At 40.2% G+C, this 13,630-nt stretch overlaps 1 protein-coding gene across 1 annotated transcript in view; it reads left to right on the top strand.

The window, feature by feature from the left end:
* LOC308290210 (asparaginyl-tRNA synthetase-like) overlaps nucleotides 1-11,117 on the top strand; it is a gene marked incomplete at both ends in the record, with an annotated part of 28,114 nt that extends 16,997 nt beyond the window's left edge. Inside the window, 7 exons of the mRNA XM_080731985.1 lie at nucleotides 623-721; nucleotides 3,864-3,901; nucleotides 4,692-4,758; nucleotides 5,433-5,570; nucleotides 6,390-6,487; nucleotides 10,405-10,431; nucleotides 10,973-11,117. Of these exons, the coding sequence (XP_080588111.1) occupies nucleotides 623-721; nucleotides 3,864-3,901; nucleotides 4,692-4,758; nucleotides 5,433-5,570; nucleotides 6,390-6,487; nucleotides 10,405-10,431; nucleotides 10,973-11,117 (612 nt within the window). The remainder of the gene's footprint in view (nucleotides 1-622; nucleotides 722-3,863; nucleotides 3,902-4,691; nucleotides 4,759-5,432; nucleotides 5,571-6,389; nucleotides 6,488-10,404; nucleotides 10,432-10,972) is intronic.
* Nucleotides 11,118-13,630: the final 2,513 nt, after the last annotated feature.

Below are 13,630 nucleotides of genomic sequence, written 5' to 3'. Positions count from 1 at the left end.
CCACGGTCATGAAATTCCTGGAAATATTTTGAAATTAGAAAAATATTTTTCCAGTACTGGAAACGTTTTGGAATTGATCAAGGGTCCTGGAAGGTCCTTGAAAAAATAACTATGCATTGTCTTTTGTTATTGATTTTGTTAATACTGAAATGACAAATTAAACATTGGCCAAATTGCTCACAACGCCTCGCAACGGCGTCGTGAGCATGTAGATCGGCTATTTTCACAATAAAACCGTGTTATACAAAATTCCTCAACTCTCTTCAAATATGATTATTTCGGGGGTCACGGCCTGAAAAGGTTGAGAACCACTGGCATACACTACCTGTCTTTGGGCATTGCGCATAGGAGTAAGCGACTCGTTATTGAGCTGAATTATTGTTATATAGTCCTGGAAATCGGGTTAAATATTCTGGAAAGGTTTTGGAAATGAATTGGTAAAGATGTGTGGGAACCCTGATCTTTCTAGTTTGAGGGACTGAATAGTCACCCAAAGTCTCGCTTATAAAAAATAAGCAGACCTGGCGAGACTGGTCAATGTCATTTCACAAGCTAATTTGTCATTTTTTTGTTATGGACATCACAAATGTAAAACTGTGCCGGGGCCCATATGCTTCCCTAGGTCATGGAGGACATGTTCAAGTCTGCCACCCAACACGTCTTGGCTCGCTGTGCAGAGGACGTGCATTTGTTTCACAAGCACGTCGCCACAGGACACAGGGTGAGTGTTGGAGGACGTTCGCAGAACTAAACTAGGAAAACTGCTGATTACTTACTTTCAGTACTTATTTTAACCCATTTAGGCCAAGAATTATTGAATGCTTTAGCTATTGAAAAATAGCAGATATACAAGCTCACAGCGCGGCACCGAGTGCCGCGCTGCGAGCTTGTAGATCTGCTATTTTTGAAAAAGTCGTGATAAATGTGTGCAAATCTTTGAATATATGTATTTTCAAAGCGAACGTTTGTAACTCAAATTTTGCTTCTGGGGGGTCCCTGGAACTAAATATTTTGAGATGCGGGGTCCGTGGCCAAATAAATATAATTTTGGGGGTCCTTCACATGAAAAGGTTTGAGAACCACTGACATAGTAGTCTCTCAAGAACAGACTAACCGAGCTCCAGTTAAGTGAAAAGGACCTTTTCTTTGACGATGGCTAGCCAGATTGCTGACATAGAAACATAGGGTTTTTCAAAAAATCTTCGAAGGATTCAAAAGACACTTATGGAATCGGGTCAAAATTCTAATTTTCTCGATTTTTCAAAAATAGCAGATCTACAAGCTCGCAGCGCGGCACTCGGTGCCGCGCTGTGAGCTTGTATATCTGCTATTTTTCAATAGTTAAAGCATAAAATAATGATACACAATAATGTGTACTCGTTCTAAATGGGTTTTAATGCAAATACTTTTGTACTTTTACTCAGGTGGATTTTGAATACAGGACTTTTAACATGTACAGTAACAGTATTCCTACATTGTGGTATTGGTACTTTTACTTACTTAAGTACAAAATGTGAGCACTTATTCCACCACTGTCCACAATGCAAATGTGTGGAGATCACAGATAGCCAAACCAAGCACCGCAGGGACTTTCCAACTTTTCAGATCCTGTAGCTACATTACTTTTACAGAAGTTGGGAGTCCACAATTTGAGCAATTGCCATCGAAATGTACAACTGAGAAGCTATGAATTGAAACACATGTCATCATGACTTCATTATTACATTGAGAAACATTTGATATGAGATCTCTGAAGCAAGCAACACATACCCTGTCTAGTCTGGTTGAATGGGCTCCGCATTCTATATAACAAAGTCATGTTATAGCACAGTGGTTCTCAACCTTTTTAGACCGTGACCCCCCAAAATAATCATATATGAACTGGAGGACCCCCCACACCCTGACGGCCACTTGGAATGTAGGCGTTGAGCCATTACATTTTGTTCCACTGATAAATATTATGAAAATAGCAAGTCTACACAATGTCTTGCGTTGCGAGCTTATACTGTAGATCAGCTATTTTCAAAAAGTTTGCCTATTTTTGGAGCTGTGTGAAGCACAGGCTCCCTATACGTGGCCGTGTGGGTCTGTCTGTCTGTCTGTGTGTCTGTCTGTCTGTCTGTCTGTGTGTCTGTATGTAGCCTGAACTTCCTAAACTTCGGCACGCCACTAGTCCCACAGTTTTGCCACCACACACTCGCGCCATATGTCAAATCGACCGGCTTACTCGGGAATCGTGGGCTATTACTTTTCTAAGAGAAAGGTTCTATAGTTTAATTGATATTAATTTATTAGTGAATTAATTTTCCCCATTGACTTATAATGGGAATCGCAAAAACTCACATTCAATTATTTGTCTCTCGCAAACCATAGGGGCTAGAGTTTCAAGACTTGGAGAGGAGGTTCATAATGATTTCAAGGATTAAATAAAAAATAATTGTGTCATTTGGCCGCATGGTGGCGCCATAACACCCCACTTTACGTTTTGGCCTGTAACTCTTGAACCGTAGGTCGGAAAATTAAAAATATTTTTTCCCTGGATTCCTTGGGTCATGACGCATCTCCCCATATAGGCCACGCCCATTTGCGCCATGATAGATTTTCCGCCATCTTGAATTTTCTCCAAAACACACTTTTTGCTCCTTTTCCTACATATTTTCTTCAAATGTCACAAAAATCGGTACACATGATCCACACACACACACACACACACACACACACACACACACACACACACACACACACACAGCTCCACTTCACACGGGTGTGATTTTTATATTATTTAACAAGTTCGCCAATGTTTGACCAGTTTTTATAGTATAGTTTGTTGATTACTTTTTATGCAGTTATGGTCTTTTTCTTTATTAACTCAGTTACTGCCAATTAAATATGCCTTCTTTGGGTTCTCCCTGCCAGCCCTCTCCATAGACTTCCATGTAATTTATAGTGCACAGATCATGCACGCCCATGCACAGATCATGCACCATGTTTGTGCAGGCTGTTCACAGCTTTCAAACAAAAAAAACAGATTGGAAATCCGTTCAGGCATTCTTGAGATAATAGCCATTATGTTTTACATGTTATGTAAGCAAAGATGGCTATCCTGTATGAAAGATGGGGTTGTATGGGGGTGGAACATGCAAAATCGCGATTAAAATCATGTTTACTAGATTTAATGGGGTCCAAACATTTTTTTTTGAAAAAAAAATTTTTTGAAAAAAAAATTTTTTTTTTTGTTTTTTTTTCTAAGTAAAAGTCGATTTAAGTCGTCTGGCAGGGAAGTCCATAGTGAGAAAGTTGATCTAAAAGTCGTTTGGCACTGTATGAGTTAAAAACATCTGGAGACCCCCCCCCCCCCCCCCCCCCCCCAAAAAAAAAGGAAACCTATGGGTCTCAGCTAGGGATGGGATGATAATCGATATTATTGTTTATCGTGATAAAAACACTTACGATAATCGTATCGTGGAGATTTAATTTATTGTGAAATTGTCCTCCATCATGCATTGGGAACAATTCACCATTTATACCCTCTATAATCGGTAAAACGGACCTGTAAATAGTGTACTTGATACAGTGTTTTTTGTTTTTCACTCTCTACCAAATCTCTTTGCCAAAAAAATTGCAGATCTGCAATTATTTTGGCAAATGTTCCGCCCCAGGATAATGGACGTTTGGGATATTTTGATTATCGCGATAATATCGTAAATCACGATTTCTTTTGTCACAATAATCGTGATATGAAATGTTCATATCGTCCCATCCCTAGTCTCGGCCCACAGTTGGAGAACCACTGTTCATAGCATGCTGTGACACAAAGATCCTTATTGCTTATGGCATTTCTCTTCTATCTGTGTCGTCTTAAGCAAAACCTAGACGCCATGCTGAGCAGGAAGTTCAACGTGTAAGTATGTTATCAATGTATTACAGTTAGGGGTGGGCGATATGGTGATAATTATCGTTGAGACGATACAATGTCTCCACGATATGCCTTTTCAGAGGTATCATATATATTGTGATACAATTGAGGGAGCCTTTTAAAAAATCCTGTTTAATTGTTACTACAGAGATTCATTGCAGAATTCAATTTAAACCTGCATTTTGGTCTAAATCAGTAGTTCTCAAACTTTAAAATGTCAAAGTCTCCCCTTAACTCTGACAGTATATGAAACCAAATGGAGTCCATTTGAGTTTAGGTGGTTGAGTTAAAATTCGAGTTAAGGTGGTTGCACACTGCTGCGTTTTTCGGGCTGAATATCGGAGTGAATTTCGGAGCACGCAAATAAAAAATCAACCTCACGTTATGTCAGTCACGTTTGCACACTGCCGTCCGTTTCGCGCACCACTCGGTCCCTTGCTCTCTCTATCTCTCTCTCTCTCCTTGCCCTGAAAAACGCATTTCGCAACGAAAAACGCAGCAGTGTGCAACCACCTTTAGACTTGTAAAGTTCAATTTAGACCTCCCAAAAGGAACCCAGAGAGTGTAGTTTTTGTCAAGTAACTTGAAAAATATCCATAAAAAACAACTTGAAAAAAGAATCGTGTATCGTGATAAAGCTTGGGAAAATATCGTGATATTGTATTTTTCCATATCGCCCACCCCTAATTACAGTCCTAGACAGAGTGGAACAATACAGACTGTAATGGGTCGTCACACGACCTCGACTGAACGATAATTCTCTCTCAAATCCTAGGATGTCCTACTCTGAGGCAATAGATGTTTTGAGCCGAAGCTCTCAGACGTTTGCCTTCAAAACTGATGTAAGTAAGATATTGATTGTTTTTGTTCTTTCTGTAGAGAGATAGAGACACACACACACACACACACACACACACACACACACACACACACACACACACACACACACACACACACACACACACAGACTAAATCGTATACACTTTTAGTATTTATTTCCTAAACTCTCTGTAATTTACCATCGTCTTGCCCTTGTTACTGAATCCATTTGTCTTGAGAAAATTGTAAAATCTGTGTGCAGACTACTTTTGTTTATACATTGTGTGTGTGTGTGTGTGTGTGTGTGTGTGTGTGTGTGTGTGTGTGTGTGTGTGTGTGTGTGTGTGTGTGTGTGTGTGTGTGTGTGTGTGTGTGTGTGTGTGTGTGTGTGTGTGTGTGTGTGTGTGTGTGTGTGAGAGAGAACCTTTATATAATATAAATTGACTAGAAGTCAGCAAATTGACAAATATGAACAGCCCGCTTTTAGCTCTGAGACTCCATGGCTAAGTCCGTAAATGCTTAAAACTGTAACGTAAATGTGACAATATAAAAAGAGAAGAATATGACAATGTGTCTCTCTTTCTCTCTGTTAACACTCATCATTCTGATCTAACAGCACTCCAGCTGAACTGCATAACACACAGTCTCTCTCACACTTCAGACCATCTTGACCTTGTTGAGCTCTGTGTCCACACAGTGGGGCTGTGACCTTCAGTCGGAACACGAGAAGTATCTGGTGAGCCATTGTGGCAACGTGCCCCTGTTTGTCACTGATTACCCCTACGACCTCAAGCCCTTTTATGCAAGAGACAACCTGGACCATCCCCGGCATACAGTAAGCCATCATATTGACGTGGTTAAGATGCATGGATCAATGATTTACCCTGGTTCAATTCAATTCCTCTCTGGTAATGCTGCTTAGATCACTGTTTCACTCGGGACAGTGGGTCTCGGGGCCTATTTGTGGGTCACGGTTCGAGTAAAACCCCCCCATATTCTTTTCATACATTAAAAAATAAATATATCGATTAATACAAAAATATATTTTCATTTTTAATTAATTAATTAAATGTTCATATCCTTCCATCCCTATACCCACCAGGCTGCTGCTGTGGATCTGCTGGTTCCATGGTTCTAATTAGGGGTGGGCGATATGGAAAAATACAAAATCCCAATATTTTTTCCAAGCTGTATCACGATACACGATTTTATCACGATTCTTTTCACATTGGTTTTTATGGTTATTTTTCAAGTTACTTGACAAAAACTAGACTCTCTCGGTTCCGTTTGGGAGGTCTAATTTGAACTTTACAAGTATGTAACTCTGACAGCATACAAATGAAACCAAATGGACCCTTACGGGTCCATTTGGTTTAATTCGTATACTGTCAGAGTTAAGTGGAGACCTTGACATTTTAAAGTTTGAGAACTACTAATTTAGACCAAAATGCAGGTTTAAATTGAATTCTGCAATGCATCTCTGTATTAACGATTAAACAGGATTTCTTACAAGGCTCCCTCAATTGTATCACGATATATACGATACCTCTGAAAAGGCATATCGTGGAGACATTGTATCGTCTCAACGATAATTATCACGATATCGCCCACCCCTAGTTCCATGGTTCTAATAGTTCTGTGTCCCACTAACCAGGCTTCTGCCGTGGACCTGCTAGTTCCAGGCGTAGGAGAGCTGTGTGGAGGCTCTCTGAGGGAGGAGAGGCTGGATCTGCTCGGGGCCAGGCTGGCACGGTGAGCACTAAAGCACACATCATCACTGTCCCATGCTCACAGTTAGGGTTGGGATCCCCAACCCAAGGAAGGAGGTTGGTTCCAGGGTTCCCACGGTCATGAAATTCCTGGAAATATTTTGAAATTAGAAAAATATTTTTCCAGTACTGGAAAGGTTTTGGAATTGATCAAGGGTCCTGTAAGGTCCTGGAAAAATAGCTATGCATTGTCTTTGGTTATTGATTTTGTTAATACCTCTGAAATGACATCTTAAACATTTGCAAAATTGTCAAATATTAGAGGCAGAAATTGTGAAAATAGCCGATCTACAGGCTCACAAAGCCTGTAGATCTGCTATTTTTGCTTCTTTGGTATGAGATACTAGAATGACAAAGTAGGATGTAGCAATATGCAATGTGGCCCTCTGGAGTTAAGGTGGAAATTTAGTGGCCCTCGCCATCATCAAAGTTGCCCACCCCTGGTCACTAATCGGACACAAGGACGGACACAACACACACACAGACACACGGACAGGGGCGAATACATACTCTCCTGGCGGAGACAATTAATGGCCATACTGTATATGGAGATCTCTGTGTCAGTCCTTGTCCCTTTTATGCCTACTGTAGTGTAGTGTAGTATATATGGAGATCCCTGATGCCATCAATATTAAGCCCATATCGTGTAATGCCCATATATGGACATACTGTGTCAGTTTCATGTGGTCTATGATATCAGACATCTATCATGTCAGGCATGTCAGGCATCTCCATATTGGTGGAAAAGTTAGATTTGTAATTAAAGTCAATGGAGAAAGTTTCTAGCTTTGCCTTAAAGCTAGAATTAAAGCTGCAAATTGGAACTGTTTGCCTAAGGGTGCTTGACTAGGTGCATCCTCTGGGGGTGCTTGACTAGGTGCATCCTCTGGGGAACATGTGACGTGGGTGAATTCTAGGGGTTGGGACGATTAATTTACCTCCCGATTCGATTTCGATACCTAGGGTGACGATTCGATTTATATCACGATTCTTGATTTTATTGCGATTCAATATCACGATTATTGAGATGTTTTTCTCAATAATCAAACTCAGGCCATCAGTGTAGCTGGCGGTGGAGGGGGGGGAGAGGCTGCAGCTATGTTAGAGGCAGTATGATTTTAATTTTTAAACTTAAAGGAGTAGTTCACCCCCAAAATGACTTTTTTTCTATTGATTAGGCACGCCATGGAGAGTAGAGTTCAATAATATGTTTTGTTTTTTGTCACATTCCTAAGACAAAAAAATTATTCGAGTAAATTTACCCCCATTGATTCCGGATGGGGACCCGCTTCGAAACGGGTCACCATCCGGAACGAATGGGGGTAAATTTATTGTTATCACATTTTTGTCTTAGGAATGCAACAAAAAACTAAAAATATAATTGAACTCTACTCTCCATGGCGTGACTAATCAATAGAAAAAAAGTCATTTTGGGGTGAATAACTAAAACGATTCTGAACTTTAAAATCACAATTTTTTTATCGTGGGCATTAAAAATAGTTGTGTGAATCAATTTTTTTGCCCACCCCTAGTGAATTCCTCTGCACGCTCCTAATGTTTGTCCCGACGAACACTGGCTGAAATGAATCAATAAAGATGCGTGCACAATTCACTCTTTGTCTGGTCTAATGTTTGCAAGCATCGGAGGGCACAGCGTGACATTTCTGAAGAACATTGGAATGTTACAACAGGGCTACTGTTATCTTTTCCCCCACAAACACCTGGTTTCACCAGCATAATATCCTCCTGACGCCATGTAAGGCTTATTGTTTTATCTTTCTTGACCTTGCTGCACAGTAGCCTCCAAAGAACTGAATGCCTCAACTATGTTCACACACAAGATAAAGAGAGAACTTCTGTAACCGGGCAAAGACTTCTTGTCTGCAAAAACACGAGTGCCGCGCTGCGAGCTTGTAGATCTGTTATTTTTGAAAAATGGCGAACATTTGTGCAAATCTTTTAATATTTTTGACCCGATTCTATATAAATGTCTTCTAAATCCTTCTTCTAAATCAGTGGTTCTCAATCTTTTTCATGTCAGTGGACCCTCAAAATTACATGCTATCTCGACGACACTGCAAATGAGGGAAACCTATGTTTTTCAAGAATAAATAAAGGTTTCAATGAAATGTATTTGGGGAAATAAATAGTTCCAGGGACACCCCAGAAGCAGAGATTTGAGTTACAAAGGTTTTCTTTGGGAAATATATATTCAAAGATTTGAAAAACAACGTTTGTTTTTTTAAATGGCAGATACAAGATTGCAGCGTGGCACTCTGTGCCGTGCTGTGAGCTTGTATATCTGCTATTTTTCAATAGTTAAAGCATACCATAATGCCAGGTCTTAAAGGGTTTAAAACATGAATCTTGGGGCGGATTCACACTGCGGTCTCGGGACCGGTCTCGAGGCTACTTGGCAGATGTTTAAACCGTTTTTGACAGTGTGAAGCGTGCGGTTTTCCTCAGAAACGGATAGCCTCGAAACCACCTCAAGAGGTAGTCTCGAGACTGCATTGTGCGACCTCGAGACCGGTGAGCAGCAGTGTGAAGCAACCGTCCACAAAACCGGAACGTGACCTCATATAAAGTTGACGAGTCAGGCGTCGCCACAAATAAACACTGGGTAACAGTTGTCGACATGGCCATCAGCGACTTCGTCTCACAGAGATATTGCTTGCTCGTAGGGCTGTCTTCTAAAATTCGTTTATATTTTTTATATCACCAGTTAGCCTACTACTGCGGTGCGCTGGACTGGTCTGGTGTCATGTACTTCCAATTGAGAGAAGTAGCAATTGGCGAACAGTTATTTATTGTCTCGCACCAGCGCACTGAGCGCAGGGGTGAAAGTGAGACGGAACGGCCAGAACCGCCGCTCGGAACACGGGACTGTAATCATCATGTGTATAACCCGAGAGGCCGTACTGTGTGTGTGACGTGTGTGTACTTTTTGCTTTTTATGCAAACCGTAAAGCAAGCAATCAATCAATGTGTGTGTGTGCGCTGCTGCGCTTTGATCAGGATACGGAACGAACTGTAGATGTGTGCTGTCACTGCTGTCAGTGCTGTGCTGCGTTTAGGCTGACCTAGGATCAGATTCAGGTCCGTTATTAGCCGCGAGGCAGCGACATGAAGTAGGCTATACTGTGAGAAGATAATGCTGCTCTAGGATCAGATTTACAGCGGGGGGGGAAAGAGCTTGGTGCGTGCGTGCATGCATGCGTGTGCGTGATGCGTAGCAGCTACTCTTGCTGTCGCCCGTCGGGAAAGAAAAGCCTACAAGTTAAACCATGACAAACAAACCGAAAATGACTTACCGCTGTTGATAGAAAATAACCTAAAAGTATTCCTTTATCCCTGATATGTGTTTCGATGTTATAGATTCCTTGGCACTGCTGTGCCTGCTTGACGTGCCCTTAATGTGAATATTAAGCCACACTGTGGCTTGTGAAAGCGTTTCAATCGTATGCACGTTTCTGCGCCTGGAAAATAGCAGATCTACAGGCTCACAACGCGTTGCGGATGCGAGGCATTGTGAGCTTGTAGATCAGCGAACGTCGCTCGACACCTACTATACAGGTCAACACTGTTCCACACTGCGCTGTCGCGCGTCATTGGATTGTTGCATCAACTTTCGTGCCTGAATTTATTGGCGACCACCATCAGCAATGTCGCATAGTTGATGACACTATGTGCATACCGCCACCTATGGACCGGGATGTATAGTGCTAGTGATCTCCCTGGAGGCCAGAAGGTCTGCCAATGTGAATGCTGGCCAGCGTGAACCAGCAACCGTTTTCAGAATCAGTTCTAATCAAACGGATTGCAGTGTGAATCCGCCCTTGATAACCAGTTCACCACCAGTTGTGTCTAACACTGCTTTTTCTTTTTGTCCTTTTTCAGAGCTGGACTCGAAGACGCATATCAATGGTGAGACATTTTACTTGTTGTCTCTGTCGAGTGGAAACCTCATAATACTCAAGTACTGTACTTAAAGGAGGAATTCACCACTTTTCAACCTATCTTCATATAATTGGTCCTCACTAAAAAAAATGCTTTTTTTTTTTTTTTTCTCAGAGGAGGGCTGTGGGCAGGTCAGAAAGAAACCCATCGTCTTGTGACATCATCGATTGGGAATCCAAGCTAATAGAAACGGCAGGCTTTCTATTCCTGAAAAGTTGCAATGTTAAAGTGGAAGCCATCATTCTCGCGATAATAAAAATCTAAATATCTTTTTCAAAAATATTGATTAATTTTTTGGGGGGGGAAATGATGATGTCACAAGACGATGGATTCTGAACTTCCCACAGCTCTCCTAAGAGACTTGGACCGAGTAGAAAGAAATTGTGCTATTTTATTATGAACATTAGTGAGGACCTATTTTATGAAGATGGGTTGAAAAGTGGCAAAGTCCTCCTTTAAGTAAAGAACCAATACTTTCTCCACCACTAATAATCAGTGCATCCTCCAGGTATCTGGACCTGCGGCGCTTCGGCTCCGTCCCTCACGGCGGCTTCGGGATGGGCTTCGAGCGCTACCTGCAGTGCATCCTGGGAGTGGACAACATCAAAGACGTCATCCCGTTCCCTCGATTCTCCCATTCCTGCCAACTGTGAAACGTACACTTTGCAACTCCATGTTTATTAGAGATGTTATGTTTTGTTCCTGTATCACTTGAAATAAAACCTTGTTTTTTTTTTTCTTTTTCATTCGATTCATTCAAACCTTTATTCATTCTCGAAAGACTGAGATTGACTGAGACTGAGATTGAGGTCGCACCTCATTTGTACACCACAGTACAATTTCATATTCACGTCAATATTCAATGATAAAACAAAACAAAAATGTAAAAGCCAGTTGCAGACATTTGTGGTTAGGTCTGCAATTAAAGATTTAAGTTGACGTTAAGTTGAAATCGATATGTTGGGGGATGTCAAAGACTTGCACAAATGTTCAAGATTTTTCAAAAATAGCAGATCTACAAGCTTCTGCAGCGTGGCACTCGGTGCAGCACTGTGAGCTTGTATATCTGCTATTTTGTAATAGCTATAGCATTAAATAATGATTAAAGTGGTTCAAATCTAAAGTGATGCAGATTTGCGTTCAGGCCTAAATGGCTGAACAAAACCAAATGACGTTTTTTCTGTCATACCTTTAACACAAGCCAGTCATATTCATCCTATACCGAATTCATGTAGTACTAAAACCTGCATTTGAGATAATGAGATGATCACAATTATTTTGCATAGTTGTCACAATCCTGTTCCAATGCTAAAAACTAACATTGGTCACAGAACTTTTGCACACAACTGGAATGTTCCTGTATTTAATACAGCACCCATGGGGTGCAACCGTGCAAGTAGGCTTTAAGTTTTGATCAGGGGCACTTCGACTTATTTGGGTGAACCGAGGTTCGAACCGGCCACCTTACGATTCCCAGGTCATTCCCAGTCAGTAAAGAGAGTCCCCATGACAATCACACAGTCAATGGTATTTATAATTTAAGGTCAGAACAGGCTTTATGTAAGTGAATTGGCTTAAAATTGATTGATAAATCTAATCATTGGACTATGTCTGGCTGGTCATCATTAGCTATATTCCTTCCCAAATAACGGTAGAAAATATATATATTTTTTTTTTGCAGACAAAAGTTTCAAAACCGTCCACAAGCTTGTGTTATTTGTCACATCTTCCACCAGATGGTGCATTTTCTCATTTTTGTATTGGGGAACTTGATTATGCAGCAATATTTTTCTATCTAGTCTCATTTTGCAAACTCATTTTGTTCTTTTTCTTTTTGAAGCCGTAGAAGTACTTTATAAGAACTCAAACCATGCATGCACACTGTGATTTTTATATAGGGCAATTTCAGGACAGGAGTTTTATTCATAATAAACTGTCCTGATCTCAGTGTGCATCGAGCCCTATATAGTCCTGTGACGAAATATCAATAATATATTCAATTCAATTCAAAGGAGCTTTATTGGCATGAGAAAACATGTTTACATTTCCAAAGCAAGTATCACAAATACAATAAAAACAGTTGAAAATTGGAACATAATTATATACAGTTGGGAGGGGGTACAGTATTGTGTAAACAGAGCTATGTTGCATTGTGACATGTTATAAACAGTCTACAGGGTACAAATAGCATTATTATTTCTCAAAATGCATTTCAAGGTATCAGCTCTGTTTCATACTGTATGTGGGTCAGTGACGTGACGCCCCAAAAAATGTGTTTTTAAAAAAACTTTAAATTGCAGGCATAAAAGTTATTTACTTTTGTTCTACTCACTCTCAACCTTATGGAAATACATTTTGTTTTTAGATATGTTATTGGAATCAGACTTTATTCAGCAGTTGTACTTGTGCCTAAAATCGTCATATGGTGTGACATGAAAATAATTGTTCATAAAATGAAAATGGAGTACATCTTTCTTAAGTTACTCACTTTATCAAAGTCCTTTATCATAACTAACCAGTGATCCACTATAGTTTTTTGAAAATTAATTATATCTGTATATTTTTTTCATAATCGACACTCTGTGAGGCCCATGTTCATGATCTTACAACATATTTTAAATGTATTCTGTCAAAACTTTCTCTAAAATTACACAAATATTTGTGACTCTTCCTGATAATATTCTCTATGTAATCCATAAACATTTTTTTGGTTTAATCATTAATAAAGGTATGATTTCTCACTATTTGGAATGTCACACCAAATGATTTAGTGTCACACCGTATGATCATATCTTCATGTGTCAAAGCAAACTGTGTTTTAACCTACCTATTAGTGAGTACTGAACTTTACTGATTGATTAAACAATTACCCAGGATAACATGGCCTTAATATTTCTGAACAGGATATTATTGTAGGGCTTTAACATGGGATAAGAAAGAATTGTAGTAGTAGATGGATGATGAGGACGTGCACAGGAATGCTACGCACACCTAAGTCTTCTGCCGGCCCACGGCAGAAGGATCCTAAAGGGACAATAAGGCGCATAGCCACACTTGGAGCCAAGGCATTGAAGGCAACATTTTATTAACACCAATTAGTGGAAACAGAACTCAGCATTCAGGTAAATTGCTTTTTTCCGAAGTCTCCTGAACTTGAACACAGCAT

The sequence above is a fragment of the Nannobrachium achirus genome (assembly GCF_963921795.1).
Source record: "Nannobrachium achirus genome assembly, chromosome: 8".
NCBI lineage: Eukaryota > Metazoa > Chordata > Actinopteri > Myctophiformes > Myctophidae > Nannobrachium > Nannobrachium achirus.
The sequence above is the reverse complement of the archived record's forward strand: the minus strand, read 5'-3'. Positions and strand labels throughout refer to the sequence as shown.